The following is a 27,920-nucleotide window of genomic DNA, read 5'->3' as shown; positions in this document are numbered from 1 at the left end:
TAATTGAGCAAATTTGATTATCGGGCTAGGAAAAACCAATCATGTAGTAAAAATGGCTACAGAAAAATTAAAAATGAAATGTCGTTTGAATTATTAACTATAGCTCTGTCAGCTGATAAATTATGGATTGAAATTTTAGAGAAATTAATTCAGATTTCAAAGTTGTTTTATTGGGTGTTATTAATAGTGAGTGTATGTTTTCAAGTTTGATGCTTTGCTTGCATTCATGTGTAAAACTTTTTGATTAAAGGTTAATATTACTGCATTGTGTTAAAATAGACCTAGTAAAGTCGTAACATAATTCTTTAGGGATACTATATCTATATATGTGCTGAAGAAGAAATGTTATAAATATAAATTTGTTGCGATTTATTTTTCAACCTCAGCCTACTTTACAGATATTATGTTGTTTTTCACATAATATTTTATTTTTGTAAAAACAATATTGTAAACATATGCTTGTGTTAACACCAATAGAACAACTTGAAATTTCTTTCTGTTACCGCTATACAGTTTTTCCATTATTTGTGGCCTAGCTTAATTTATCTTTCAAACAATTACAGAAAAATAAGAATCTTGGATAAAAAGAATGTTGTTGTCAAGCCATGTTTTACATTTTACAAGAAATAGGACAGTCAGGTTCCTACACCTGATGTTATTCTGCAATCTGCTGCTTTCATAAATCGAGGGCTGCACTCAGTAGCATCAAACTTCCTCTTGAAATATAACATTTACAAACACGTTTAAAAAGTAAATAATAATTATATAATATATTTTCTAACTAATTTTCAGTTGACTGCTGGGATGGAAAAGATGGTGAACCAGTTATTTACCATGGTTACACCTTAACAACCAAAATCCTATTTCGTGATGTCATAGAAACTATAAACAAATATGCATTTTTAAACAACCCTTACCCTGTTGTGCTGTCAATTGAAAACCACTGCAGCGTGGATCAGCAGAAAAAAATGGCGTACTACCTTGGGGAAATCTTAAAAGGTAGATAATTCAATTCAAAATGTACAATAGTGAAAGTTTTTAAAGCTCTGTCTACACTATCAAACTTTATGTGACAAAAAAATGTGATGTACCCAAAATGGACATTATAATGTCATATCACTACCATATTTAGGTACATCACTACCATATAGGGCACATCACACTTTCTTTGTCAAACTAGTTTGATAGTTTATACAGAGCTATAGTCGTATATTTATGAAAATCCTGTCTTGTGCTTTTATGATGTTGAATGGTGGAGTAAGTACTCATTTGGTGTATGTATGTACTGTTTAACTATACTATATTATGAGTAAATGTATTTCACTCTTATTGTTCACCTTTCTTTAACTTTTAGACAAACTCCATGCAACCCCACCATCTGAAAAACAAACTCATCTTCCATCACCAGCAGACCTCAAGGAAAAAATTTTAATTAAGGTAAAAATATTATTTAAGGTAAACATCATGGAATAAATTTACTCTAAAAATGCATATATCGAATATGCCAAACACAATCTTGCTTCTACAGTAGGTTAAAAGTATTGATATTTTTTTCAGACAAAAAAACTTCCAATGGCGGTAGCAAGCGATGCAGACACAGGGGAAGTGACGGACGAAGACAGTGCTGATGAAATGGAAGATAACTTTAAGGTAACTATTTAGTTTTTCTAAATTCCAGATAAGCATTCACCTGATTACCTATTAGAAGAAATTATCACCAATGATACAGAGATTGTGACCATTATTTTATCATTTTACATATAATTGTCACCAAGACTATCATTTTACGTAGATTGTCAGCAATTCTCAATATCATTTTACATAGATTGTCACCAATAATACTCCATTGTACATAGATTGTCATCGATAGTACTCTATCATTGTACATAGATTGTCATCAATACTAATCTATCATTGTATATAGATTGTCATCAATACTAATCTATCATTGTATATAGATTGTCATCAATACTAATCTATCATTGTATATAGATTGTCATCAATACTACTAATCTATCATTGTGTATAGATTGTCATCAATATTACTCTATCATTGTACATAGATTGTCACCAATACCTATCATTTTACATATATTCACCAATACTCTATCATTGTACATAGATTGTCACCAATACTACTCTATCATTTTACATAGATTTTCACCAATACCTATCATTTTACATAGATTCACCAATACTCAGCTATCATTGTACATAGATTGTCACCAATACTACTCTATCATTTTACATAGATTTTCACCAATATTACTCTATCATTGTACATAGATTGTCACCAATACCTATCATTTTACATATATTCACCAATACTCTATCATTGTACATAGATTGTCACCAATACTACTCTATCATTTTACATATATTTTCACCAATACCTATCATTTTACATAGATTCACCAATACTCAGCTATCATTGTACATAGATTGTCACCAATACTACTCTATCATTTTACATAGATTTTCACCAATATTACTCTATCATTGTACATAGATTGTCACCAATACCTATCATTTTACATATCATTTTACATATATTCACCAATACTCTATCATTGTACATAGATTGTCACCAATACTACTCTATCATTTTACATAGATTTTCACCAATACCTATCATTTTACATAGATTCACCAATACTCAGCTATCATTGCACATAGATTTTCACCAATACTCTATCATTTTAAAAATCAAAATAATCTGAATTTGTTACCTTGCCTTTAATTATTACATCTCATTGCCTTTCTTCCATGTTTTATTTATTTTTGTAAATTATACTCATAATTTAATATTTATAAATGATATTAAAAATAAAATTTTGAATTTATAAAATTATTATTAAACATATAAAAATGGGTGTAGCTTGGGTTCAAATCTTGTCAGGCGGCAGGATTTTTCTCACGACAAAAGCAACTCCACCACTCTGAAAAGACTTGTTTATGTAGAGCGTATTGTGTAGGCCCATATTTTTGTCTTGTAAACAGGATTTCCACCTTTGAGAAAGATAGTTCATGAAATAATAATTATGTATTGGCCCTGAAAAATGAAGATTAATTAAATCAGATTTTGAATAGATTATTTTGTAGTTTTAATCAAGTTAATAACTTCCTTAGAAAAAACAAGGCCATATAGATGGCTGCAGTCGCGTGCTTAGTGTTTACCGACCGACCGACCGACCAACCTACCAACTGACCGAAATTACTGAACATGTTTAAAGATATTGAAATGTTTAAAAACAGTTATTTTTTTAATTTACACATGCGTAGCCTGTCACTTTTGACGTGCTCGTATAACGTAATTTCGAGTTGAAAAGTGAGTCAAGAAAACAGAAATCGGGCAAAAAGAGTGCGCAAAAACATTTAACGCGCAGTGCGCGCGCAAAAATCTGCGCACTCATGGCAATTTTGTAAACGCTTAAAATTGCCTGAAACGTACTCTTATTTCGTCGAAAATAAATTTTGAAAATTTTAAGCGCGCGTACGCGTGCGTTACATGAGCTACGCACGTAATTGTATAGCCATATGATGATTTATGCCCTGAAATTTATGAGTACCAAATTTTATTTAATTGTGATTCATGGTTGTGAAGATATGATTACAAACGTGATTTCGTTAAATCGTGCGTAGACCGCGTAATTTTTTATTGCGCACCGTGAAAACATAACCACATCGATTCCTGGCCATAAGGAATATACTGTGAAAAATTGACTTTAGCTAGATTAAACTGAAATCAAGATAAGGTCAGAAAGCGATAAAACGCATAGTGATACCGGACCGACAGACCGACCGACCGACCGACATAGTGAACTATAGAGTCGCTTCCACGCGACTAAAAATTAGGAAAACATAAAATAAAATTCATTATAAAATGACAAAATAAATGGTTAATTCAGCTGAAAACCCATTGGCCAGCAGCCAATTTGACTATTGTGTGCGTTTAAAAAATATATCTTTTTTCGATTCAATTTTCTTTTTCAAAGTGGATAACTATTATTATATATTATTACTACATTTTTACAAATTATTTTTTGAAAGGACAATATCTTTAAAAAAAATGAAAATAATTAAATACTGACTAAAATCTTAGTTTCATACCAGGCGACATAAATATGTCTTCTGAAGGACATTATTAAATAACATAACACGTTTTATCTACCTCTAGGATAACATTAAATGAGTTGACACTTATCTTTCTATCTTAGAGATATAAAGTGATGATTCTGCATTGAGTGTGATTACTCAGTGAATATGTAACTCCCAAAAGATTAAAAGTTATTATGTTTGTAATTTATTGCATTTTCTAATGCTAAATTATGAAAATAAAACGGCTATGATTTGAAATCATGACCTCTGAGTCAAGGTTGGTTTTATAGATCGTAGTTGTAAAGGGTAATTTTCAGAATAATTTGAAAATAAAATCATCACTGGCGTTCCTGTTCCAACTGGAGTCATACATTATTATGAAAGTAAAATGTATTCCCTATATGTAGGCCTACAAAAAGTACATACCGTACTCATTTATTATCTAGGATGCTTGAAATAGATTTATCTTTGATAGTTTTGATGATTTTTTTCAATTTCATACGCATCCAACAGCGAGCCACACAGCAATTACACTATGATTAAACTATAATTAGGTTATATGCATTATCATGCATATAACCTCTTGATTCTGTCACAATCTTTATTTATTTCTTTATTTATTTATTTATTTATTTATTCTTTCCTTAGCACTATTTGTCCGTGAATTATCTTGGCATCAGTTTCATCTATCTAAGTCAATTTTTCAGAGTATATTCCTTATGGCCAGGAATCGAAGTGGTTATGTTTTCACGATGCGCAATCAAAAATTACGCGGTCTACGCGTGATTTAACGAAATCACGTTTGTAATCATATCTTCACAAGCATGAATCACAATTAAACAAAATTTGGTACTCATAAATTTCAGGTCATATTTCATCATATGGCAATACAATTACGTGCGTAGCGCATATAACGCATGCGTACGCGCGCTTAAAATGTTGAAAATTGTCAGAATTTATTTTCGATGAAATTAGAGTACGTTTCAGGCAATTTTAAGCATTTAAAAAATTGCCATGAGTGCGCAGATTTTTGCACGTGCACTGCGCGTCAAACGTTAATGCGCACTGTTTTTGTCCGATTACTGTTGTATAACCTTTCTTTAATAATATTATCATATTTTATTCACTTTTCAACGCGAAACAGCGTTATACGAGCACGTCAAATGTGACAGGCTACGCACGTGTAAGTTAACAAAATGGTGAAAATATGCTAAATTTTAAAATTAATATATATCGTTAGGATGCTCGGGAACACCTATTTTTTATTTAATTTTCTTGAAGTGTATGTATCATATGTATGATTTATTATGAAATTAGAAGAACAAAAGTTGATTAAGTCATCATTAATGGCATATTAAATTTAACAAAATTAATTTCGACAATCAAACAAATTATAACATTTTCTTAGGCCAAAATAACAAACTTAACGTTAACTTTCTTCCTTAAGAAGTTCATATATTAAAGGTAAAAGTATATAGTTTGACAGTGCATCATTTTTTTTCAATTTTTAAAGATGTCATCATAGTAAAACATTATAATTCATTGCGGTATGTAATAATCTATCTGCACCAAAGTGGTTACTGCATAGTAAATACACGGAGGAATTTTTCTCCAACTTTTAGTCAGTTGTGTATGGCTCAATGGTCTGTGCTCGTGTCTATGGCATTCAAGGTACCGAGTTCGAGTCTCACCTTGGGAAACGAAATAAGATTTTTTTTTATTATCCGTATTGTTTGTTCAAATTTATTTCTTAGTGTATAGATTATACACATGATTTATAATGAAATCTAGATAAAAATTAACTTATGTCTTTATTATTATGTAACAACAAATTTGGTTTATGACATTATACGCATATGGATCTTTGATCGGATTGTGATACCGGCTATGGTGTTCGCGTTAGCAAGGTCCTATCATATATTATAAATAATTAAAGATTCTGACAAAATCAATCAATCAATATATCTTTTAAAAATCAATTATCTTTATTTAAATCAATGCATATAACCTATAATTCGTCATAGTGACGAATTAAATCTAGTTATAATTTATCATGCTCATTTCAGTTGAAAGAGTTGTGAGTTACAACCCTGGCACTAGGTCAGGATTGAACCCTAGGATTGGAAGTAAAGTACATTATTGTCCTAATTTTGATGTTTCTTTTATTTCTCTTGAAAATCGTAGAGCTGTTTTTGATATGGTTTTTTTATACAACTCATTCAATTCCGTTTATGATTGTCCTCTTGTTGCTTTGTTTAAGTTGAATATGCCAACTCGTACTCGCAGCAAGTGTTTGCTTCACGTTCCTTGTGGTCGTGTTGAATGCACAAAACGAGGTATCTTTCAGCGGTTACCTAACACATTTAATAAGTTATAAGTGTTAAATCTCTTTAATGTTGTTATCTTTGTTTATGTTTTTGTTGTTTATATGAATACATTCTATATTTATTATGTTTAGATTCAACCTGTTAGTGGCGGTTTCATCGCTGTTGGTTGACAACTGAATAAAATAAAAAAAAAATAAAAATTATTGTCTGTGTTTCATTGTTTGTCTCTGCTTTTCCCTGTGTTGTGACATACAGATTTCTTAGCTATTTTGTTGCTAGGAGCCATGCTATGTTCACCTGTGTAGAAGAAGTACCTTTTAACTTTTTTTTTATATAATAATTTTTTTGTTATTAATGTGTATGTTTTTATGTTATATTTTTGAGTGGGTCAAACTTAAAGTCTTCTTACCCTGTTCTGTATAACAATGAACAAATTAATGGAAGAAACTTAAAAAGCAACATTTTAGTAGGAAACCAACTGACAATTTAATTTTTAACATCTTAAAGCATGAGTGTTTTTAAAAACATATGACAGCTATATTCTGTCATGTGCCTACATCTGGTATGTTTTGATTCATTATGTCTATATATGGGCAGCATATAAACTGTATTAAATTTAAATGTATAGTCTCTAGATAGTGTTTAAATATGTACAAAACTTACAAGTTATATCTCAACATTTATTTGATTTGGATATTTACAATACCTCTGGGAAACATGACATTAAGAGTCGATTCCATCAGTACTTAATCTCTCATCATGTCAGATTTTTTCTATTAATGTTTGATTTATGTTTTGATGATAAATTGTTCTGTTGAACAATTTGCTTTTATGAAGGTCATTTAATCAGGCAATTCCCATTTCTGCTAAATAATGTTTCTATCGCCAAAACTAATTATTTTTAGCAGGCATAAAAAAACTGAGATTTTTTTCTGTATGCCATAAAAATATAAAAAAAATAACATAAATTTATTTAAATAGATTGAAAATTCTGACTACAACAAAGAATATGTAAAATACATTCCGAACACCATATATTTTGGAAAACCATACTTTTTGGATCCTGCCAATTTTGGGAAAGTTTTGTTGAAGGAGAATGGTTCCTTCTGTACTCTTTGAATCTGTGCAGATTGTATGGCTATATTGAATAATACAAATAATCTTGAATTAATGTATATATTTATTTGTCTTTCAGTTGGAATATTCAAACCAATCAAAGCACTTAGAGAGTATAGCAATGGCCCAGCTGGCACTTATGCAAAAAAAGCCAGTGTCACCCGGCCGAAAAGCTTGGCAGGTTCTCGCCTCAAAGGTAAACATGTGCAATTCTGTTTAATTTAATACTCGGATATAAACATATGTTTGTTTATAGTAGGTAATTATGTTTTTTCTAAAAGATAAGATTTTCTTTTTTGAAAGAACTATATTAAAAATATGGAGAGTACTTACTCCCTCCATTTTAAATAGGTCTTTCAAAAATGAAATCTATGTTTTATAAATATAGAAGCGAAATGAAATTCTTTAAATATTTTTTCTATTTTATAAATCCAAAATTCATGCAAGGACTGAATTGACAGCGTTTGAGCTCTCTAATACCTTCCATTACATCTTAGTGATGGATCCAGACTTTAATGTAAATTATACACGTTTTAAAATAGTGCATACCTAATATAAGGTCTTTTATCTCATATTATCAGGTTAAAAGTAATTTTTCAAATAGTAGACGTTTTATAGTATTTATCTTAAATAGAAATTCTGTAAACCCAACAAAATATACAACAACCATCTAAGAAATTTTAAAGTACTGATTTTTTTCCTCCATTTATCAATGTCGCCTGTCACAATAGGTCAAAGGTCAATTGGTTGGACCAAAGCCTGATGATGATGAAGAGCAAGCCGAACCTGAGGGCACCAGTCGAAATAAGACGCCACAACGTACAACTAAGAAAAAGGTAAAAAATAAGAATTTAGCATTTGGACACACAACACATCAATCAAAAGCACTAAATCATTTCGTAGCATCTATTTTCTTATATTGATTTTTTTTTTTTTTTACATTTAAGTTCTTTTCAATTTTTTAACAGAGGCGCAGTAATCGTAGGTTCTCTAGTACTGATAGTGGGATTGGGAGTGAAAAATCGCGGGATGAACCGCAGGAAAGCAGCGAGGGAAGCGAGAGTCGCAGTAGAAGTGGCAGCAAAAAGAAAATTATAATGTCCAAGATGTTATCAGATTTAGTTGTTTATACTAAGTCTTCATCCTTCTCAGGCTTTACATCAGGTAATAAAACTTTAGTAAGCTGGATGTTTCAGGCATTAAATTTGGCCCGCGAGTGCATTTTATGTGGCCTACATAGTTAATGTCTTCCTATTTCCGAGGAATTTTCTCTTTGCTATGGCCCACAAGATGGATTTATAAATTAAGTCAGGCCCACACTATAAATATCATGAGAGAGGCTCTATGGTAGTTCAAATCCTGACTTTTTCCGAATAGATTTATTTTAAAAAGAATGTTTGTAGCATTATTTAAAAGATATTCTTCTATTTTATTTAAAGTATTATAATCTTATTTTTCAGCACCATTTTGGGAGCTTCCTTCGATGGGTGAGATGCGGGCGATGAATTTATGCACAGTGCACGCCTCCCAAGTTGCAAGATTCACACGCAATAATTTATGCAGAGTTTACCCATCTGCGTACCGTATTGATTCAAGTAACTATAATCCAACACCTATGTGGAATGCAGGAATTCAGATAGGTAAGACCAATGTAGTGTTTATGTCCGGTTCAATAATCAATGGTTTTTTTACATTTTCATTGTAAAACAATCAATTTTGAATAGTGTCGAAGCAAGGGTATTCTAAAATCATCTTCATTAAAATTCTTTATTAATATCCTACATGACTAAACTATATGTACACATCTATACTATTCGTGACTTGGGCAATATGGGCTTGCCCGCTTGGCTACAGCCATTGTCCAGTTAACTGAATATTGATGCTAATAACATTTTATTTCTGGTTACAGTTGCTTTGAACTATCAAACAGAAGGAAGAGCAATTCAGTTATGTAACGCACTGTTCAGTTATAATGGTCAGTGTGGATATGTCTTAAAACCTGATTACCTTTGTGATGGTAAGTTTTAATTATTAGAATCAATATCAAGTGGTAATTATTAACTAGAGAGGCAAAAGCGAATGATGCAAACACAACTCCTCAAAATGGCCAGCATATTTGTTTAAAAATATTAGTTTAACATAATATCCTAAAGATAATGTGGATTTTGTAGACCTACTATACTTTTTCTTGAACACTAGTCCTCACCATTCTGTGCGTTTTCGGCATTTGTGTATATATGTGTGAAAATTTGGTTTCTCTCAAAATGTTTGCCATCCATTGTTAATGAATAATTTCTTCAGAAAAAACCTAAATGTTAGCATACGCAAACACAAGAATACAACATAAGGTGTGTTGAAATATCGTGTGGTCCCTCTCCATGGTGAGCTGTGATTAAATTGGATTTCACTCTCAAGTTGATTATATAATCCTTTTGATAATTATACAATCACTCTTCTGACTAAATATTCATAGCAGAATATTAATATCACATGGAGGTCATGAGAGTTCATGTTACCACCTTTGGGAAATGTAACTGTAGTTTTGTTGAAAAAATTGCACTGATTACACTTACATGGTGAATAAAAAATCCCATCTATGCATATCTGTACCATACTGATTGGATCCTTAGACAGGCAAGATTCTTTACTCCCATTGCCTCACCCTTCAGATGGGACGTAAAGCCGAAACTGCTAAATGCCATGGGTCCGTGAAGGGCCTATTTACCCAAATTTCTGCAGTTGCCAGTTAGGCTAGAGTAGCAAAATTCATAATTTTACCGCATGCATTCAGAAATGAGGATATATTGAATTCGGACTTGATTGTGTGTTAAATGTATAATATTTAATATTACCTGTTCTTGATGCTGTCATGATTAAAATGATAATTTAAATTTCTAATAATTTTTATTTTAATTTATCAAAATAAGGGAGTTGAATTTTTGTTGAACATAATTCAACTAGATTTGAGTGGCTATGAACAACAGAATTTCTCAGAATAGTAGTTCAACATATTGCCATACATAGTGTTTTATTGGTCATAATTCAGCGTGGAGGCTAAACACCTATATACGAGAATTCGTTACGGCAGGTGTTGTGTTCTTGAAATTTATTTTATTAGTAACGCTATCTCAAAATACTTTCATCTCTGCCCTCGTTATTGAGTTATTATTTCATTATTATTTCTATTTAAATGTAAAATTTCACTGATTTATACTTGCTAATACAGAAATGTGATCTAAATGACACTATAAATAATTTATTAATCTATTTGAAAGTAGGTTACAGTGTGGTTATTTAAAGTTAGTACGACTTCCGTAATTTAGTGGTAAGTCCTTGAATCTACTAAGTATATCGCATCATTATTAGTGCCTACTTAAAGGTGCTGTGCATTACCCCTATGTAAAGCTCGTTGTCAGAATCCAGTTCTTCTTATCCATTTCTTTTCCTAAATTAAATTTAGTTTCCAGGATTTTCTTTATGGTGGGCCGCATGCCCCACAAATTAAAAAACCAAACAGCCAAAAAAAAATTAGAAACCATTGTTTGTTGATATACAATACTCCCTGTGGTAAAATCAATCGCATACGTTTCTCGATGAGGCATGGTTTAATACGGTGTTCTGCATTTTATGGAAAGAAAGAAATTGTAAACAAAAATATTCATTAAATTATTACGCAGAATACTACAAACAAATACACAGCAAACAATGAAATGTCTAGATGATAAGTTTGAGATTTGTGGTCAGAGTTATATGGATTGCTATTAATATGTGCGGCTATTATTGTGTGTATTTAGGCCATGATATAAAGAAGAATACGTATTACCACAAGAAACTACATTTCTTTATACTTACCAAAGCCCAGGAGCCTCAGTTATGTTTCATAATAACACTTTAGCATAATTATTATATGTATTAAAATAATAGAGTCTCCCAAGCCAGGTAAAGTACTTGATCACAGAGCATTATTGGCCCTACAGCTCTGTTACATTATCCCCCAAGCTTCATAATAGAAGTTAAAAAATCATTGTGTTTTTTAGCTTTTCATCCAGCGTCTCATATGCTCACATCAATGTTTAATGACAATATGAAATATCATTAAAAATATCTTGTGTTAAAAAGTGTGTTTCAACCTACTTGTTATTATTTAAAAATAAACATAGTTTAAACATTATTTGATATGATTTAAAAGATTGCTGATAACAATTAAAATGTAAAAACGTATTGAGATTTTATTATAGAAAGAAAAGTATTTGTTTTCAATTAAGTTCATTGTAAAACAAATTTGAAATATCAAATCAGTCATATATTTTTGTTTGACTAAAAATAATTGCTCCAAATTAGGCAAATATGTAACACATGTAAAACACAAACTTTAAACAAATAAAAAATAGAGTAAAAAGCACCATCCCGTCGACGTCGGCATATTTATTAATTAAACTTATAAATGGTAATTCAAGTTTTCTAACCTCGCCCATAGTGAACATATCACTTTAATAAATATTGTTAAGAAAGGGACATTTCTCACTTATTACTGTAATCACCACAATATTTATTTTTTTTTTTTTTGTCAATTGAAAATATAGATGAGACTGAGTTTGATCCTAGCTGTCAAGGAACTCATTCGACCCTGCAAAAAAAGCTACTAACGTTACAGGTTATAAGTGGACAACAACTGCCTAAGCCACCTCAAAGTTTACTGGGGGAGAGGGGTGAGGTATGATATCCTATTAATAATTATATTTTGCAATGTAAATGTAGAGGAGAGATTTGTATTATACAGATATTGACTGTTTAGAGGTTAAATATATGATTTGACATCCCCGAGGGAATGATATTATGTTTGAGGGAATATATATTTCCCGAAGCGCCAGCTGAGGGAAATATATATTCCCCGAGAACTTAATATCATTCCCGAGGGGATGTCAAATCTTATATTTAACCGATATAAAAGGCAATATCTGTTATATTATATAGCCAAGAACAAGTCTGCTGGGTTGGGTGAAGCTAGGCTAGGCCTCCTATATAGTATTTGTATTGTATTTAAACAAGCCTGCCTAGACACCTTACCTTGCGAAGAATAATATACAGATAATTACTAATTAATGATTCCTTAGCAATAAAATATTCACTTAGGCCTAGGTCGTTTAAATTAACAGAAGAATTTCCATCAATAAGCCTATTAATAATAATATTATAGTCAGGTAGGCCGAAAAAACAGCGAATAAACAATTCGTCTTCTTCTCTTTGAGGAGCCGAATCACCGGATGTTCAGCGCGTACTAGTTACTAGGTTTACTACCGTGAGTATTGACCAATCACAAACGGTGTTTCATCACATTTAGGGTGGACTAATACAAATGAGGGCGCTATGTATGCATAGTTTAAATAGTTTAGATGATTAATTTCTTCAAGCAAGTTACGTGGCGCAGCGATTGAAGTGTTGTCTTGCGATGGAGTGACAATTCCACCCGAGTTCAAGATCGAGTAGATGACTTTTGTTTATTTATCGGCAAACGCGAGTGTTGCCACACAAAAATTACACAGTCAATATCATCGTACTCGAGAATTTGTATGTTTAATGACAGGGGACACGATAATTACGCGAAAATTACTCAGTCAATATCATCGTTCTCGAGGATATATACGATTTACGATCTTCGCAGCGGTAGTCATGTGATGCAGTTTCAACCAATCACGTTCGCGTATTTACATAGGCTATGTAATATATGTTTATAGTTCTCTATAAAACATAATACAACCTGGTGTATTTGAATTCTACATAGACCAAGGCAATCTAACAACAGGATCCTTGCCAGGATAGGAACTTGTAACATTCCTTTGATCTTGGGATTGGCTGCGACACATTCATAGTTACAGTAGCAAGTACATCATTTCCTGGTTTCTGTTTAGGGGCGTGGAACTGATCATGTTGCAGCCATATATAAAACCTTTGACCTAACTAAGCTTAACAACATCTTGTTATTGATTGCCTTGCTTTTACAAAAGGTTCCAATGTTCAGAAAGTGTAGGTTTGAGGAAGTTACATTTCACTTGTGTTACCTGCATGATGTAAAACAGTTGTTAGCATAGTTTTGTTGAGAGGTCAGGTACAAGAACTTTTGTTTTATATATAAAATTGGTTTTTTTTAAATATAAATTTGATCAAGTGGTATTATTTTTCTTCATTAGATAATTGATCCATTTGTTGAGGTTGAGGTCATTGGCCTTCCATGTGACACAGCTAAGATGATTACGAAGACAATACAAGATAATGGTAAAATATAGTTCTGAAATTTTGCAATCCATGTGCCAAATTATATTAGGCATACTAAAAAAATTAGGAAATATTACAAAAACAAATAGAAATTTAAATGGCTGTACATAATATTAATATATTTATTTGGCATATCAACCACAATCTTGCCAAGAACAAGCAATAGGAATAGGCCTGAACAGATGATCTCTATAACAAATGGACAGGACATAATTATCCCAAGGCTTGTGATGGATGCTCCAGCCGAATTGTTGTCATGCCAGTGTTCGGATTGGACTTTTCTTTGTCAAATTATCTTGTTACTCAGTTAACTTGACCAAATTAAGTCCAGTGTTATCATATGCTTATAAAAATTATTTTTGTTGTTGAATATGCCACTTTGCAGAAAGGGATTAACTTTATTAAAAGTACAAAATAATATTTTCATAGTCTGATTTAATTAATCTTCATTTTTCATGTTTTTCTAGGTTTTTCACCAATCTGGAACAGTACTATGCAATTTGGTATCCAAGCAATTGACTTAGCATTGATAAGGTTTGCTGTATGGGATGAGGACCCGATTGGCAGGGATTTCATTGGACAGGCTACACTACCAATGTCTAGCCTAACTCAAGGCTACAGACATATTCACCTAGATGGGCTGGATCAGGCGACAATCTTTGTAAATATTAGCATTACAGACTTCGATGAGAGGGTAAGAAAATATTTAAGGTCATAACCTGTATTAGAATATCCAATACAAATCAATAATTCACAGTTTGGAAATATAATTTGAATTTGAAATTCACTTTACTACATTCTCAGAATATCATCGCGACCATTCTCGGCCATGATTTTGGTAAACTTTTTGTTGTTATGACGTCATACGTACTCATGTCAGAGAGCGAAAGTCAAAGTGCCACTGAACAAGTGCTCAAATTTGCCAGTCGACATGTCAGTCGCCTAGAATATGCACATATCATAAAATGATGTCATAAGGTAGCAGTTTTGACTGAAATTTTCTGAATATGAGAAATATACCAGATATTGACCAATTCATGAAATCATTAAAAACAACTGCTGTTGCAGTTAGCCGAAAGTGATTCCTGTATCATTATACCCACCAAATCCACATGTTAAAACCTTGTCTTTGACATAATGCTATATCCTTTTATTTTAACTTATTTTCTTTTAATTTTATCATTAAATTTACTATTACTTAACTTCATTTATATCTTACTTCTCTTGCTTGGTTATCTATCTAGCTCATTATTTATGAGAACTTTGCTGTTGTCAAAAATAAGGTAATTTATGGTATAAATGTGAAAAATGATGTACAGTACAAAAAAAAGTTGATCACAAAATGTATCAATTGGTAATAAAATGTCTTTAGTTTTGTCTTTTGTATACAATATTATTAACCAAAAGTGTATGATTAATAAATGCTAATTGTTACAATAGACTTTTTACCAACAAAATTTATTAATGTATTTCAATATATTACACTAACAGTAATTGTTGATTGACTTTTGTGGTATATTCATATTTTTAATCTATTAATTAATAATCAATAATTAAAGGAAGTATAGGCCTACAGACCAATCTGATATTGTTACTGTTATATTAATACAGAAGACAACTGAACATTCCAAAAGCAATATATGAGTATGAAAATCAAATATATCATTTCATGCCCATCTATTTTTGGTAAAAATGATTTGAAATTCTCACCCTGGAAGTTTTATAGAAGTTGATCATATTTACAACTACTAAAAGTAGGACACCATGATTGTAGATATTTTAAAGTTACTTTTATACATGAACATTTTTTGAAGCGTATCATAATTTGAACTTCTCGCCTCGGCTGTTTTATTGAAGGCAAACACCTTAATAACCATTAAAGTGTAAAGTAGGGCGCTATCATGTCATTGTTGTTAAACCACTGTGCAACAGACTGCATTTTTACTATTTTAGTGTTCCTTTGAGATTTGACATTTGGTTTTCACTAGTAGTGTCCATGGGTGTGATATATAGCAGATATTCGTTTGATGTGAAAATTTAAAAAAAAACTTGGCAAAAAAACATGCAAGACAGTGTTTATTCATTTTCTTTGTATGTATAATAATACTATGACATTTTGTAAAGTTGATTTTAAAATTTTTTACTTTAAGTATAAACATTTTTTTTTAATGGAAATCAGCAATATTAATTGGAACTTGTTTTGCAATTATTGGGAAAAGTCTAATTCTGCTTTTAACAAACGTAAATAAGTGAAACATGTTTTAACATTCATTTTATCTTAATAAAAATTGCTTTAATTTTCTTTAATCATCAACACATTCAAAGACTCTCAAACACCAATAATCCAAAGTCTCTCATCTCATGATTTATAACCCACTGGAAAAATCTCATTTGTTTACCTTTATTTTGGTTGCATAAGTCAAAAGAATAATTGCAGAGAAAATTATTATTTACCAAACCAGTATGTACTGCATTAATAGAATAATTGATTTTTACATTTACTAATAAAATAAGTAATAATAATTATTTTTTGGCCAACCAACTTTGAAAAACCTAGCATTAACATACTTTCAGTCTCATGTGATGGTTACTGAATAAACCTCCTTCTTCTTCAGGATTTGGAAGTCCACTGAAGAACATATCGCTCCTTCAAATCTTTCCATTTGCTTCTCTCTTTTGCTATTCTCAACCAGTACTTTTGATATGGGCTCGGGTTATTTAAAGACCTGAGGAAATTTTCTCAATCTCATTCTGGGTTTGCCAGTCTTTTCTTTTTCCTTATCTTTGGTTACCAAACTATTGTCATAGAGTCTTGCAAAGTGGCTTGCCCATCTTCACTTTTTTTTTTGCAATTGCTTAAAGTAGGTCTTATTGTTACACCAAGCATTCTCCGTTCCAAACTAACGTTATTATTAATAGCATATCAGCCAAAATAATATATAATAAATACAATTATAGTTTGGGTCAATTTCAAATATTTTCTCATCTTTACTTGTTATTTGTTAATTTTCAAATATAAAACAATTAATTATTGAATACATTTTCTTAAATTTTAGAGTATTAAACATCTGAAAAGCATGCAAACTAAACTGTATAATCGATCCAAATCGGCTGAGGGCGCTGCAACTCAAGTTCAATTGTCTACACCTCGAAAACAATCTCTTGGCCGAATGTTCTCCTCCAGAAGACGACATACTATCTCCGCTATTTTCAATCGACCAAAACCAATTGGTGGCGCCTTTGATAATTTACAAGATGAAGATTTTCAAACGAAGGAGTCAAAGTGTTTAGAAGGTATATTCTTATTATATTATTGTTTTTTTTATTAATTTTTTCTAGTTTTAATGTCTACAACTTGATTTCCACTAAGATGCAACACAGTGGGAGAATTTACAAAAACATAATTCTACAAAAACTGTATCTTTCTCTACTAAACTTCTGTTTAGCAATTACATTTTATTTAAATGGATATAGTTCAAAGGTTTGATTCCTTATTTTTTTTCTCACAATTCTGCTTCCATTATCAGGATCATCTGAGGTATATAATCTTTGATTTCAAATTTATGTTGTATAATTATTTACATTTACAGAATTATTAATAATATATTGAAAATAAATTATATATATTATGTTTAAATGTTGTGTTGTTACAATTTTGATCTGTTTTGTGATATGCATGTTGTATACGTCAAATGCCTGCATGAATACTTTTTATTTGTTAGTTTATTAATAAAGTCTGTTTAAGTTTTGAAATATTAAATCATTCTATATTCAAATAATATTTTCCACAACCAAGTATTTGTGTTTAGTGCATTTTTGTTTACAAATTCCTTAGCTGAGATTGTGATGTCATCATAAAAATGTAACTTTAACTCTGCTGGTTTAATGTAATTTTTTTCATTTTCTTTTTAGTCATGTTAGATAATGATGAAACTGCAGTGTCAAACAACACCATTTTGGAGCAGATTATGGCATCGGATTTATCAACGAGATTCGAAGAAGATGGAAGTGTAAGCGTTGATATTAGTCAACTGCAGTGTCTCTTTGAAACAATATCTGTGTCAACTCTACTTACTTGTATTCGTGAAGGAACTTTAAATATTCTTGTAAATGATGAAAGCAGTGGAGATTCTATTTGTAGACTCTTATACCAGTATGTACCGCTTCAAAGACCAATGGATCTACCAATCTCGGGAACAGATGAGAAATCTTTGCGTTCCTGGTGGAACAATCTTCTTCAAGATATGTCTGAACAATACCAAAGGAACTCTATTGCTTCCAATTTAATGTTGTCAAATGATGATGATTCATCATCATCTTCATCATCAGAATCTTTTGGTGAACTCTCTTTTCTTAGTGATATATCTGATACATTCATTTATGGTTCTAATACTACTTGCAGCGAAGGAATTGAGTCTTTACAACGTGAAGATCCTGAAGGATCTGACTGGAATTTTTCTGAAGGAATGCAGTACTTTGATAACACGCATAGTTTTGAATTGTTAGATCAAATTGAACATCCAAAAGATGAACTAAATGCTGATAAAATTGAATGTCAAGGATCTCAATCTTTACATCCTGATATTCTTTCAGGTAAAGATTCTACTGACATCAGCAAGAATCGTGATATGGAATCTGTGTCAGATGACATTGTCTTTGAAGATTTATCAGAATTTTCAAAAGTTTATATATCGTTACAAAATTGTAAAAAATCTTCAGAAGTGTATCAAGAGCACAGTTTGACATGTCAGAAAAATGTTGGAAATAAACTTGATTATTTTTGCAATGCTAAAATAATAGAAAATCCCAATTCAGGTATAAAAGATGGACTTTCGCAGCAATGTGATGATACTATAAGTTGTATCAGTGTACCTTGCAATAATGATGGAGAATTTGATACTTTAGAGAGCATAAAGCAAGAAAACCCTAAAATTAGAAATGACTTTATGTCTTTGGAATGTGATGATGTCATTAGTGATATCAGTGGCTCTGATTATGACAGCGATAATTCATCTTCTGATAATAGTATAAAATTGAACACTTCAGAATCATCAATACCAAGCGCATCTCTTAGTGAAGGTGCCATCACTGGAGATCTTGATTTTGAAGGGCATTACAATGTAACGTCCATAAACACAAGTAGTAACTCTATTCCAGAATACATGATGCAGAGATTTGTGCCAACGCGTAAACAAAGACTTTCTCGATCAAGAAATTATTCTAAACTTCAGCCAGAGTATACGGTCGGGAGGTCAATGACATCAGCTAGTTCAGAGATTCTCTGTGATACCAACCAAACATGTATTAAATTATTAACCCCACCAAGGGTTAAGCTCAGGAGATCTTTGTCAGATCGTATCATAACTTCATCTAAAGTACCGTTTTCAAGTTCAGTGTCATCAACTCTTTGTGAGGAACTAATGATGTCAGATGAACAAGACTTATCCAGCAATGTACAGAAGTCAAATCCTGTGATAAATTTGAACTCTAACAATAGTAATAATAATGATGGATGTGAGGGAAGTGATGACACCTCTTCTGATAAGGATGGAAAAGACTTACATGGAAGCTTTCCAATTCATTCAGTACCTTGTGCTCAAAGTGACAATCCAATAAGTTCATCCTCTATTAAGCATAAAGAACCAACATTCATTGTAGACTCAAATGTGGCAATAATGCCAATGATATCAATCGATGTCACTAAAGATGATCCCCTTTGGCAAAGTAGTGATGATGATCACGACTCTTTAGACTCTAGTAGCTCTAGCAGTTCCTCTGAGAAGACCATTTTAGATATTACTTTAGAAGACTTTGGAAAGAAATCAGAAGCTATGGGTGCTTCTTCTGAGGAAACAATAGAAATAGGTGAATTGAAGATTAAAGATATATTTGACCCAGAGGAATACAATTTCTACAAGAAGTGCTTTCTTAACCGGTTACATCAGGCACAAAAGAAACGAAAACATGATGCTAGAAGAAAAGGGAAGAAAACGTCAAAGAATAAGATTAAGCGGAAAGAATTAGAAAAGTTGTTAGAACAAGATGAAGCAACAAATGAAAATATTGTTAATAGTCATTCATTTGTAAGAGAAGTTCCACTATTAAAAGATGAAAATGAAAACAGTATATTAAATGCATCAGCAGAAAGAATAGTTAATTTTGAACAGAATCTAGGAAACGAACGATATGACCAAAATCTCTCTATACCTGGTACTGAAAATTACAACATGTCTAATACTTCCAAAAAGGAATTGATTAACCATAATCCTGATACAGACTATATCCAGCTTCACCAGATGCCAGACTTACTCTCCAATCACACCATTGAAGAAGATAACCAACCTATATATGAAAACAGTGATATAGTGGGGTTGGTTGATGAATCGATGATACAACCACAAAAGGTTTCCTCTCAGGAATTTAAACTCGGTGAATTACTAAAGTCACAAGAGTCTTCAGGTTTAAATATCGACTATGGAGATTATGTGTCATTGAGGTTTAATGAACAAGGTCACAGGCTACCGCTTATTGATGGCTCAGAAATAAGGCTTGACTCTCATACAGAACAAGGAATGATCAAATCTGCCCATCTGTTAGAGAATATCTACGAGGAGCTACCAGATGTGAAAGAGAAAAGGTTACAAATGACACAGAGCATGATGTTAACCAATATTAAAGCTCACAGACCTAGACCTATAGATGTTGATCTTGAAAAGATGTTTCTGGAATCACTTAATCTTGAACCTGGTATGATGTACGACTTAAATGATTCAAGAAATAGGTCTACTAACAGACCAATTTTTAGTTCATTGGGAAAAAGTGACCTCACTGTTCCTTCTCATCGTTTTTATCACAATCAAATTGAAAAAGACACGCATACCGACGACGTCTGTGCATTGGCACTTAGAGAAAGAAGTAAACAAATCATTAATGTTATGGCAAATGTCACTTCACCAACAGCAGTTAGAAAAGAACACAACATGGATAATTTGGATAATGGTATGGCTCGTGAAGATCACATTAACGGAACACACAATAAGGCCAGATTTGGTGATGATTTAGCTTATTCAGGTAAATGTGCTGGATCAAGGCGTCCTGTAAATATGCCAACTTCTAACGACGACAGAGAGTCGGCAGCTCTGCTTCGATTGAGTGATGCTCGAATTCATAATCGTAAGACATGGTTGCAGTCGAGAAGTTCACAACGCGTTAGCAATGAACAACTACCTACACAAGATCACGCAAGGAATGAACATCACGTAACAAATATGCAGCGCGTTAACCATAGTAACAGACGCGTCAAAAGTTCGCTAGAACATATTATGGACAAAAATACTCCATCGTTTCCACGCCAAGACTTGAATTCCACAGGACTTCCGCAGTATCAATATCATTGTCAACGGTTGAATGAGTCTGAAGAGTTTTTATTGGAAAACAAACCATTAAGGAGCAACATAGATTATGTTGCATTTCCTCGTAATCGTCATTATTTTAAAGAATATGCACGTACAGACAATCTCTATCCTCATGATTACCCATTCGCTAAACCACCTGATGCTGTAAATGTTCACAATCCAAAAATGGTAGATCAAGCAACAAGTCCCGGTGTCGACAAACACGAGACTTATACACCAGTAAATGCACAGCGAAATGATAGTAATTCATTTATGCCGAAACATAGAGATGCATCAGTTGTCAGTCACGAGAGCAGTCAAGATTTGAGTGTGGAAATGAAGATGACGTCAACACCTACTAGATCATGTAGACGAGTATTGTCTGAAATGCGACAGTGGAATTTAAGTGCAATTGGATCAGAATCTCTAACTACCGAGAAAATTAAGAACACGGGTTTCACTTCGTCAGAATCCGGTAGCCAAGTACCTGAAAGGAGTAATGAAAATACGGCGTCATTGTATGAGAATATGGCGTCGTTGAATCAACAATCTAAACAAGAAAACAATCAGAATACAACAATAACGGGTCAAGTGCAATCATCAAAGAAATCGATAAAGCTATCTGCATCCCTGACAGCCAGTTATGATCACACGATTTCTCCATCCACTACAAAACATCATGTTACACCTGATACTTGTGGTATCAAACGATGGTATACGAATGAAAATATGGCTGTCCATAAAGCAATACTACATCAAAATGACGAATCAGAAGTCACATTGGATAATTCCACACCAAACCATAGTCAGATGCGAACTACACCCGTTGAATTAACAAAATGTTTACCAAGTTATAAAGATCACCTTGAAAAACGTGGTATGTCGAAGCAGTACTCATCAACGCCGAGTTTAAACGACGACAATGATTCAGTGTTTCTTAATGATTCTGATTATGATGAAGAAACCCCACCCAGACCTCAACTTGTCCGCAGTGTAAGCCAACCGGAGAATACAAGATCTAGTATAATGCTGTATCGATCTAAATCGCATTCTGGAATGAAGCGGACGAAGTCTGTTCGTTTTGATGTTCCTGGTGAAGAAAGTTCCGATTCACTACCGTCGGATGAACTATCGAATGGTAACGGAGAACAGTTTAGTATTATTGAACGATTGGTTGGAAAACAGTCTTATCAGGCAATTCTTGATAAGTGGGCTGAGCGGAATGAATGTGGGTTACCTGCTGAACAACACAATACTTTGGAAGACGACAAACAGAAGAGTCGTCAGACAGTTATATATGCTTCTCCAAATACTTCGTACAATGGATACACAGAAATGGTAGATGGTGTCCAGATTAAGGAGTATGCCGATATTGGAACGCATGAAATAACACAAAAGAATCAATTCAAGACAGAACAGTTTGGGAATTCTACTTATGTGGATCAAAAGAATATTCCTATCACAAGGGACACAGAATATGACCACAGAAACAGCAATGGAACACGTTTTTCAGCAGACGATATACATACGTTATCAAGGTACCAAATGAATTACAGAGAAATGGAAACGTCAGAGTTCTGGAAACCAATTCATAGTGAAGACCATCTCAGACATCATAGTTCTTCCTCAAGCAATATGAGCATACCATCGTCAACTACAGACATCACATACCTGACTGAATTTGATCGGAATGACGTCAGAAGAGGAGTTATACGAAGAGACGCCACACCCTCGCAGTATAGTCACAACAGGCAACGTGATGCTGAACAAGGGCATCCACAAAAGACGGTATCGCCTCCTTTTGACGTCGTAAGTCCAGACGATAAATTCAAGTGGACAGATTCAGACTGTTCATCATCAAGGAGCGGTGACGGAAAAAGGAATACGTTACCTGGTGTTCGACGACTACACCGCTATTCTGCAGGAAACTTTAACAGTAAATTTACCGCGATCCCAAATAAACAACAAATGCATAATCGACAACCAGAAAATGGCTACCAAAACAGCTTGCCAGTGCGGGACATATTTAAAGATACAGGAATTCAACAATCAAACCATGATGGTCAACACATAAGAACTGACCTGATTTCACATAAAAAAGAAGGTATACGAATTAGTAACCTAAAGAATGGGTTGAAACACGTCTTCAGAAAAAAGGGGAAAAGAAGTGACGATGATAGTTCTGGCCAAGGATCTGAAAGCTCTGATAATAATCAGCAATCAAAGAAAAACGAAGAATTAATTCAAACTTTTAAAGACCATGTTGTCTTAAGAAACACAGACCGACACCAACAACATTTACAGGCTAGGCCTTCTTCTCTTCAAGTTCATTATGGAGTAGACAAACCCTCACAAGCAGGCATGCATAGTAGGCCTTCGTCTTTCTATTATGAACACGGGGATAGATGGAATGAATGCAAACCGTCGTCTGGTCATAGTGAACCACTACAACCAAAACACAGATCCACTAGCATGCCATTCGTAACTCCAACAGGGTTGGAAAACTCATCATCGCTCTACTTTTCACTTAATATTTAAAAGTTTTTTACAGTGATTTCCGCGCAATTTAATATTTCTGATACTCAGTGTAGTGTATAATTTTAGTTTATAATTATTAATAGAGAAAATGTATTTAACAATGGTATACATTAAGAATTAGTGAAATTAATTTTACCTTTTGAACTCACGTTCTACAGCATGTATGTTTATCGTTTAATAGTTTGCATTTTTTTAAACAGATTTACATAGTGAAGATATGTATGTATTAACACCGCTTATAAGTTGAATTGAATCAATTAACACATTTTATAAGTGTGGCTTGACTTGGCAAACAAATATAAAAAAAACAGGCTGTATGTATACATTGTTTTGTAATCATTATACCTACTCTAAACCTACCCGTGTGGGCATGCGCAGTAATTTGTAGATTTCTGCTTGCTGGATGTTTTGTTATAGTTTTCTAAAATATGTATTGTATCGGCCAATTTGGCATACAATACTGTATATCAAATGCAAATAGGGTTTGAGTAAATCGTAAACTACTGAATTAACTTTGTGTTTTAATTTAATTGTGAATAAATCACTCTACGCGTTAAAACAGCAATAAACTAGATAAGTAAAATGTGCAATCAAATATATTATAGTAGTATTATTACATTGTTAATAATTTGTAAAATTACTATTGCTTTCTTGTTGTAAATATTATTAATAATAGTTATGAGTATTAGTCAAACTTAAAAGTAGTTCCCACTTGGACGCATTGTAAGCGAGTTGACCAATCGCAAGCGACAGTTCATATGATCCATTTCGTCGTGATTGGTCAAACTGCTCGCGGTGCACTTATGTTATGCGTTGCATCCCAATGGGAACCAAGCGTTATAGTTATTTCTGTTATGTTAATACAGTACCGTAAATGATCGAATTAATGCCGTTTTTTATGATTGAATCACAGCAGCATAATTTCTTCTACTTTCTTTAAACAAAACACTTTTGCGATACATCAATGTATTCATACGGCAGATTATTTCAAACTCAAATAACTTGAGGCGATAGTAAAAATAATAATTTTCCCATTTTTTAAACATCTAAAATTTGCCTCATTTAAATTCAAACAATTAACATTTTTAAATCTTAGTGTGTGCATTGTACTATCTTAAATTGTGTCAAAATGCAAATGCTAATTTTAGTTGTAAATAGTTTGTGAATATTAAGCCATATGGTCCCTTGAAGATATTAATAAATATGTACGTTTTACTTATAATATGTAGTTTCAGATTTTTTTTATTGGGAAAAAGTAATTTTCAAAGTCCTATATAATTATTTTGGATTTTTCCAGTAATATTCAACTACACAATATTACTTTTGGGTTTCCCAATAATATTCGAATTCTCCTATATTATTATTTCGGATTTCCCAATTATGTTCAAATTCCTCTATACAGATTATTATTTTGGATTTCCCAGTAATATTCAATTACCCAATATTATTTTCGGATTTTCCAATAATGTTCAAATTCCTCTAAATTTTATTTCGGATTTTCCAATTAAGTTCAAATTTCACTACGGTATATTTTATTGTTTTCGGATATTACAGTAATTTTTTATAATTCTACTGTAATTTTTATAATATTGTTGTCGAATTTTCAAATTCTTTTCTTTTCAAATTTCACTATATTATTATTTCAGGATTTTTCAGTAATTTTCAATTTTCCCATTATTTTTCTTTTTGGATTTCCAAGTAATTTTCAAATACTCCTATTATTATTATTATTATTTTGGGATTTTACATTGCATTCTTAATCATCAGATTAAAATGTAAAAATGTGTAATTATGTTGTGCTTCAGATTCCAAAAAAAAAATATTAAAATATTTTTTGTGGAAGGGATCTGAGGTACAACAATTTAAAAATGATTTTTTTGCCTTCTATAAAATGATTGTGAAAAAGCGTCGCTAAAATATTGATTGACAGAAGCAATCAAGTCCATCCCCTCATAATGATCTCGAGATAAAAATTAAATGGTCATTTCATATTATGTTACGCATCATCACTGTGAATAGATATGTTTATTGAATTATTTAATAATCTAATGACAACATTTATTGTATATTTCTGTCAATTATACCTTTAATTTGATATAAATTGTCGATAAATATTAGATAAAATAATACTTGATACTTCACCAGCTTTTAAGTCATCATCATATCAAATACATTGCTTGTATCGTACGTGTACGCTTCAAAGATGGAAGGGGTTTTAATGTTGTCGTTGGCTCTCATGCTTTCACCGTTTTTGAGTACTTTGACCATTGGTAAGTTTTTAACTTTAACCAAGTTTGAAATATTGCTGGTATGCCTAAGTCATAGTTGGGTATCACAATTTAGAACCAATATGTTCACCTGATTGTCACATGACAATTTTAATCAGTATCATAGTTAGCATTTCAACTACCATTTCCATCTTCCTCCAGTTCGATGCTAAGTATCCTATTAATGTAGTTTCTTTCTAACAATTCTTTATATATTCGTCGTTGGTAATAGAAATGATCACGCCGCTTTTGGATAACTTTAATTAGTTCTATGAACAGATTTTTATTGCTCGCTTGACACTATGGGGATAATTTTATTTTTAAATTAAAAGAAGGCATCTCATTTTACAGCTGCTCGGACACCCTGGGCCATCTTTAACAAAGAAGAATGATACATTTTAAAAACTATTTACCATGTAGCCTCGGTGTATTATTTTCTTTGTATGTTCGTTTGTATCTATTGCACGATAGCGCTAAAAATAACTCGCACTTTCTAATTCTGTTTGTTTATTGATTTTTCATGAAAATTTAATGACGTCACAAAATCTTGAGATACTGTATCTTCATGGACTGAAATGTAAACTTACGCGCCCACTGCAATTCCTCTCTGCATTTTGCAATTTCGCTCATTTTTTTTTTTAAATTACAATTCTAGCCTCCAATATACTTTTAATTAATATTTATTTGTTAGCCCTTTGCCAAGACAGGTGGAGCTATTATAATCACAGCTGCTACAGATTTTTTGAATCTAAACTGAGTTGGATTGAAGCTCTTACAAGCTGCGAGGAACACGACGCTACACTGGTAACAATTTCATCTAACGAAGAAAACGAGTTTATTCGTTCAAACTGTCCTGATAATATATGGATTGGCTATAGCGACAGACTGTATGAGAGTGATTGGCGTTGGACAATAGAATCGGAAAACTCTACTTTTGTTGGTAATAGATTGTATATAATATATAGCCTATGTAAATAAATGAAGGTTATTGGTCGAAATGGCATCATATGACTACCGTTTCGAGGATTGTAAACGTTATAGATCCCCGAGGACTGATTAATGTTCGTGTTCCCCGTCATTAGACATAATCAATAAAGCATTTATTTCGTTCGATTCAAATTAAAATTAGCACACATGTTATTGCATTATTTTTTGTGAAATTACAAAATGTAAATCATAATATCATGAATTATAATAAATGGAAACGGCAAAAACACCGAATCATTTAAACGTGTCTTTGAAAATCCAATATTACAAGTTAACAACAACATTGATACGATGCACACTACTACAAAATACACAAACACAAAATAAAAATGTTCATGTTTTTATTTCGTAATTAAGCATAATTAAATAATAAGTGACTCTTTTCAATATGATTTTCAATACGCCCTTATTAAATTGATTATTATCAATATATATTATCCTGCTTTTTTTTTTTTAACATTTTAAAAGTAGGCCAAAGCCGTACCCGTAGCCAGGTCGTCGGTAGACGTCAAAATTCAGCTCTAGTGGTAAAATATGCATCCACTAAGGATTGGAAAGAAAGTCGCTTTGGGTCCACAACATTTGAGATCGAGATATATATACTTCCTTTTTCCAGAATCTTTTAAGATTTAAAAATTCTGATGATTATTTATACGGAAGATTGGTCTTACCAACTGGTCCTATACGTACAATACTTGAGTATAAGTTCCTTATGGTGTGTTGTATGTTAGTTAACATTAGAAACAATATTGTTTTACCTATTTGTAGATTGGATAGCAAGTCAACCAGACGATAAAGGGCTTGATGCCGTAAAAGATGCAGATTGTGCCTTGTTCAATATAAGCACAAATAATCAACCAGGATGGAGAGACAACTTCTGCACGTTGAATTTGACATACGTTTGTGAAAAAAGTTGGTAA

General features: G+C 32.3%; 2 protein-coding genes across 2 annotated transcripts in view; both read left to right on the top strand.

Moving 5' to 3' along the window:
* The window catches only part of LOC140044229 (uncharacterized), a 66,227-nt gene extending 41,302 nt beyond the window's left edge, over positions 1-24,925 (top strand). Inside the window, exons 9-23 of the mRNA XM_072088706.1 lie at positions 793-999; positions 1,355-1,437; positions 1,558-1,650; positions 7,621-7,737; positions 8,273-8,377; positions 8,510-8,705; positions 9,002-9,181; positions 9,451-9,558; positions 10,630-10,634; positions 12,136-12,255; positions 13,730-13,814; positions 14,282-14,525; positions 14,619-14,652; positions 16,871-17,108; positions 17,727-24,925. Of these exons, the coding sequence (XP_071944807.1) occupies positions 793-999; positions 1,355-1,437; positions 1,558-1,650; positions 7,621-7,737; positions 8,273-8,377; positions 8,510-8,705; positions 9,002-9,181; positions 9,451-9,558; positions 10,630-10,634; positions 12,136-12,255; positions 13,730-13,814; positions 14,282-14,525; positions 14,619-14,652; positions 16,871-17,108; positions 17,727-23,746 (7,835 nt within the window). The 3' untranslated portion in view covers positions 23,747-24,925. The remainder of the gene's footprint in view (positions 1-792; positions 1,000-1,354; positions 1,438-1,557; positions 1,651-7,620; positions 7,738-8,272; positions 8,378-8,509; positions 8,706-9,001; positions 9,182-9,450; positions 9,559-10,629; positions 10,635-12,135; positions 12,256-13,729; positions 13,815-14,281; positions 14,526-14,618; positions 14,653-16,870; positions 17,109-17,726) is intronic.
* A 1,024-nt stretch (positions 24,926-25,949) lies between these two features.
* Positions 25,950-27,920, top strand: LOC140044228 (hepatic lectin-like). The gene is made up of 3 exons (XM_072088705.1): positions 25,950-26,016; positions 26,705-26,953; positions 27,769-27,920. The coding sequence occupies exons 1-3, from the start codon at positions 25,950-25,952 to the stop codon at positions 27,918-27,920; spliced, it is 468 nt and encodes a 155-aa protein (XP_071944806.1).

The sequence above is a fragment of the Antedon mediterranea genome, chromosome 3 (genome assembly GCF_964355755.1).
Source record: "Antedon mediterranea chromosome 3, ecAntMedi1.1, whole genome shotgun sequence".
In the NCBI taxonomy this organism is placed as follows: domain Eukaryota; kingdom Metazoa; phylum Echinodermata; class Crinoidea; order Comatulida; family Antedonidae; genus Antedon; species Antedon mediterranea.
Note: the sequence above shows the minus strand (reverse complement) of the source record. Positions and strands in the feature narration are given on the sequence as shown.

Excerpts from the sequence above, each read along its gene's own strand:
- LOC140044228 (XM_072088705.1), top strand. The coding sequence starts at position 25,950 with ATGGAAGGGGTTTTAATGTTGTCGTTGGCTCTCATGCTTTCACCGTTT. Across the intron at positions 26,017-26,704 it reads TTTGAGTACTTTGACCATTG|CCCTTTGCCAAGACAGGTGG; the intron begins GTAAGTTTTTAA and ends TTTATTTGTTAG. Across the intron at positions 26,954-27,768 it reads GGAAAACTCTACTTTTGTTG|ATTGGATAGCAAGTCAACCA; the intron begins GTAATAGATTGT and ends ACCTATTTGTAG.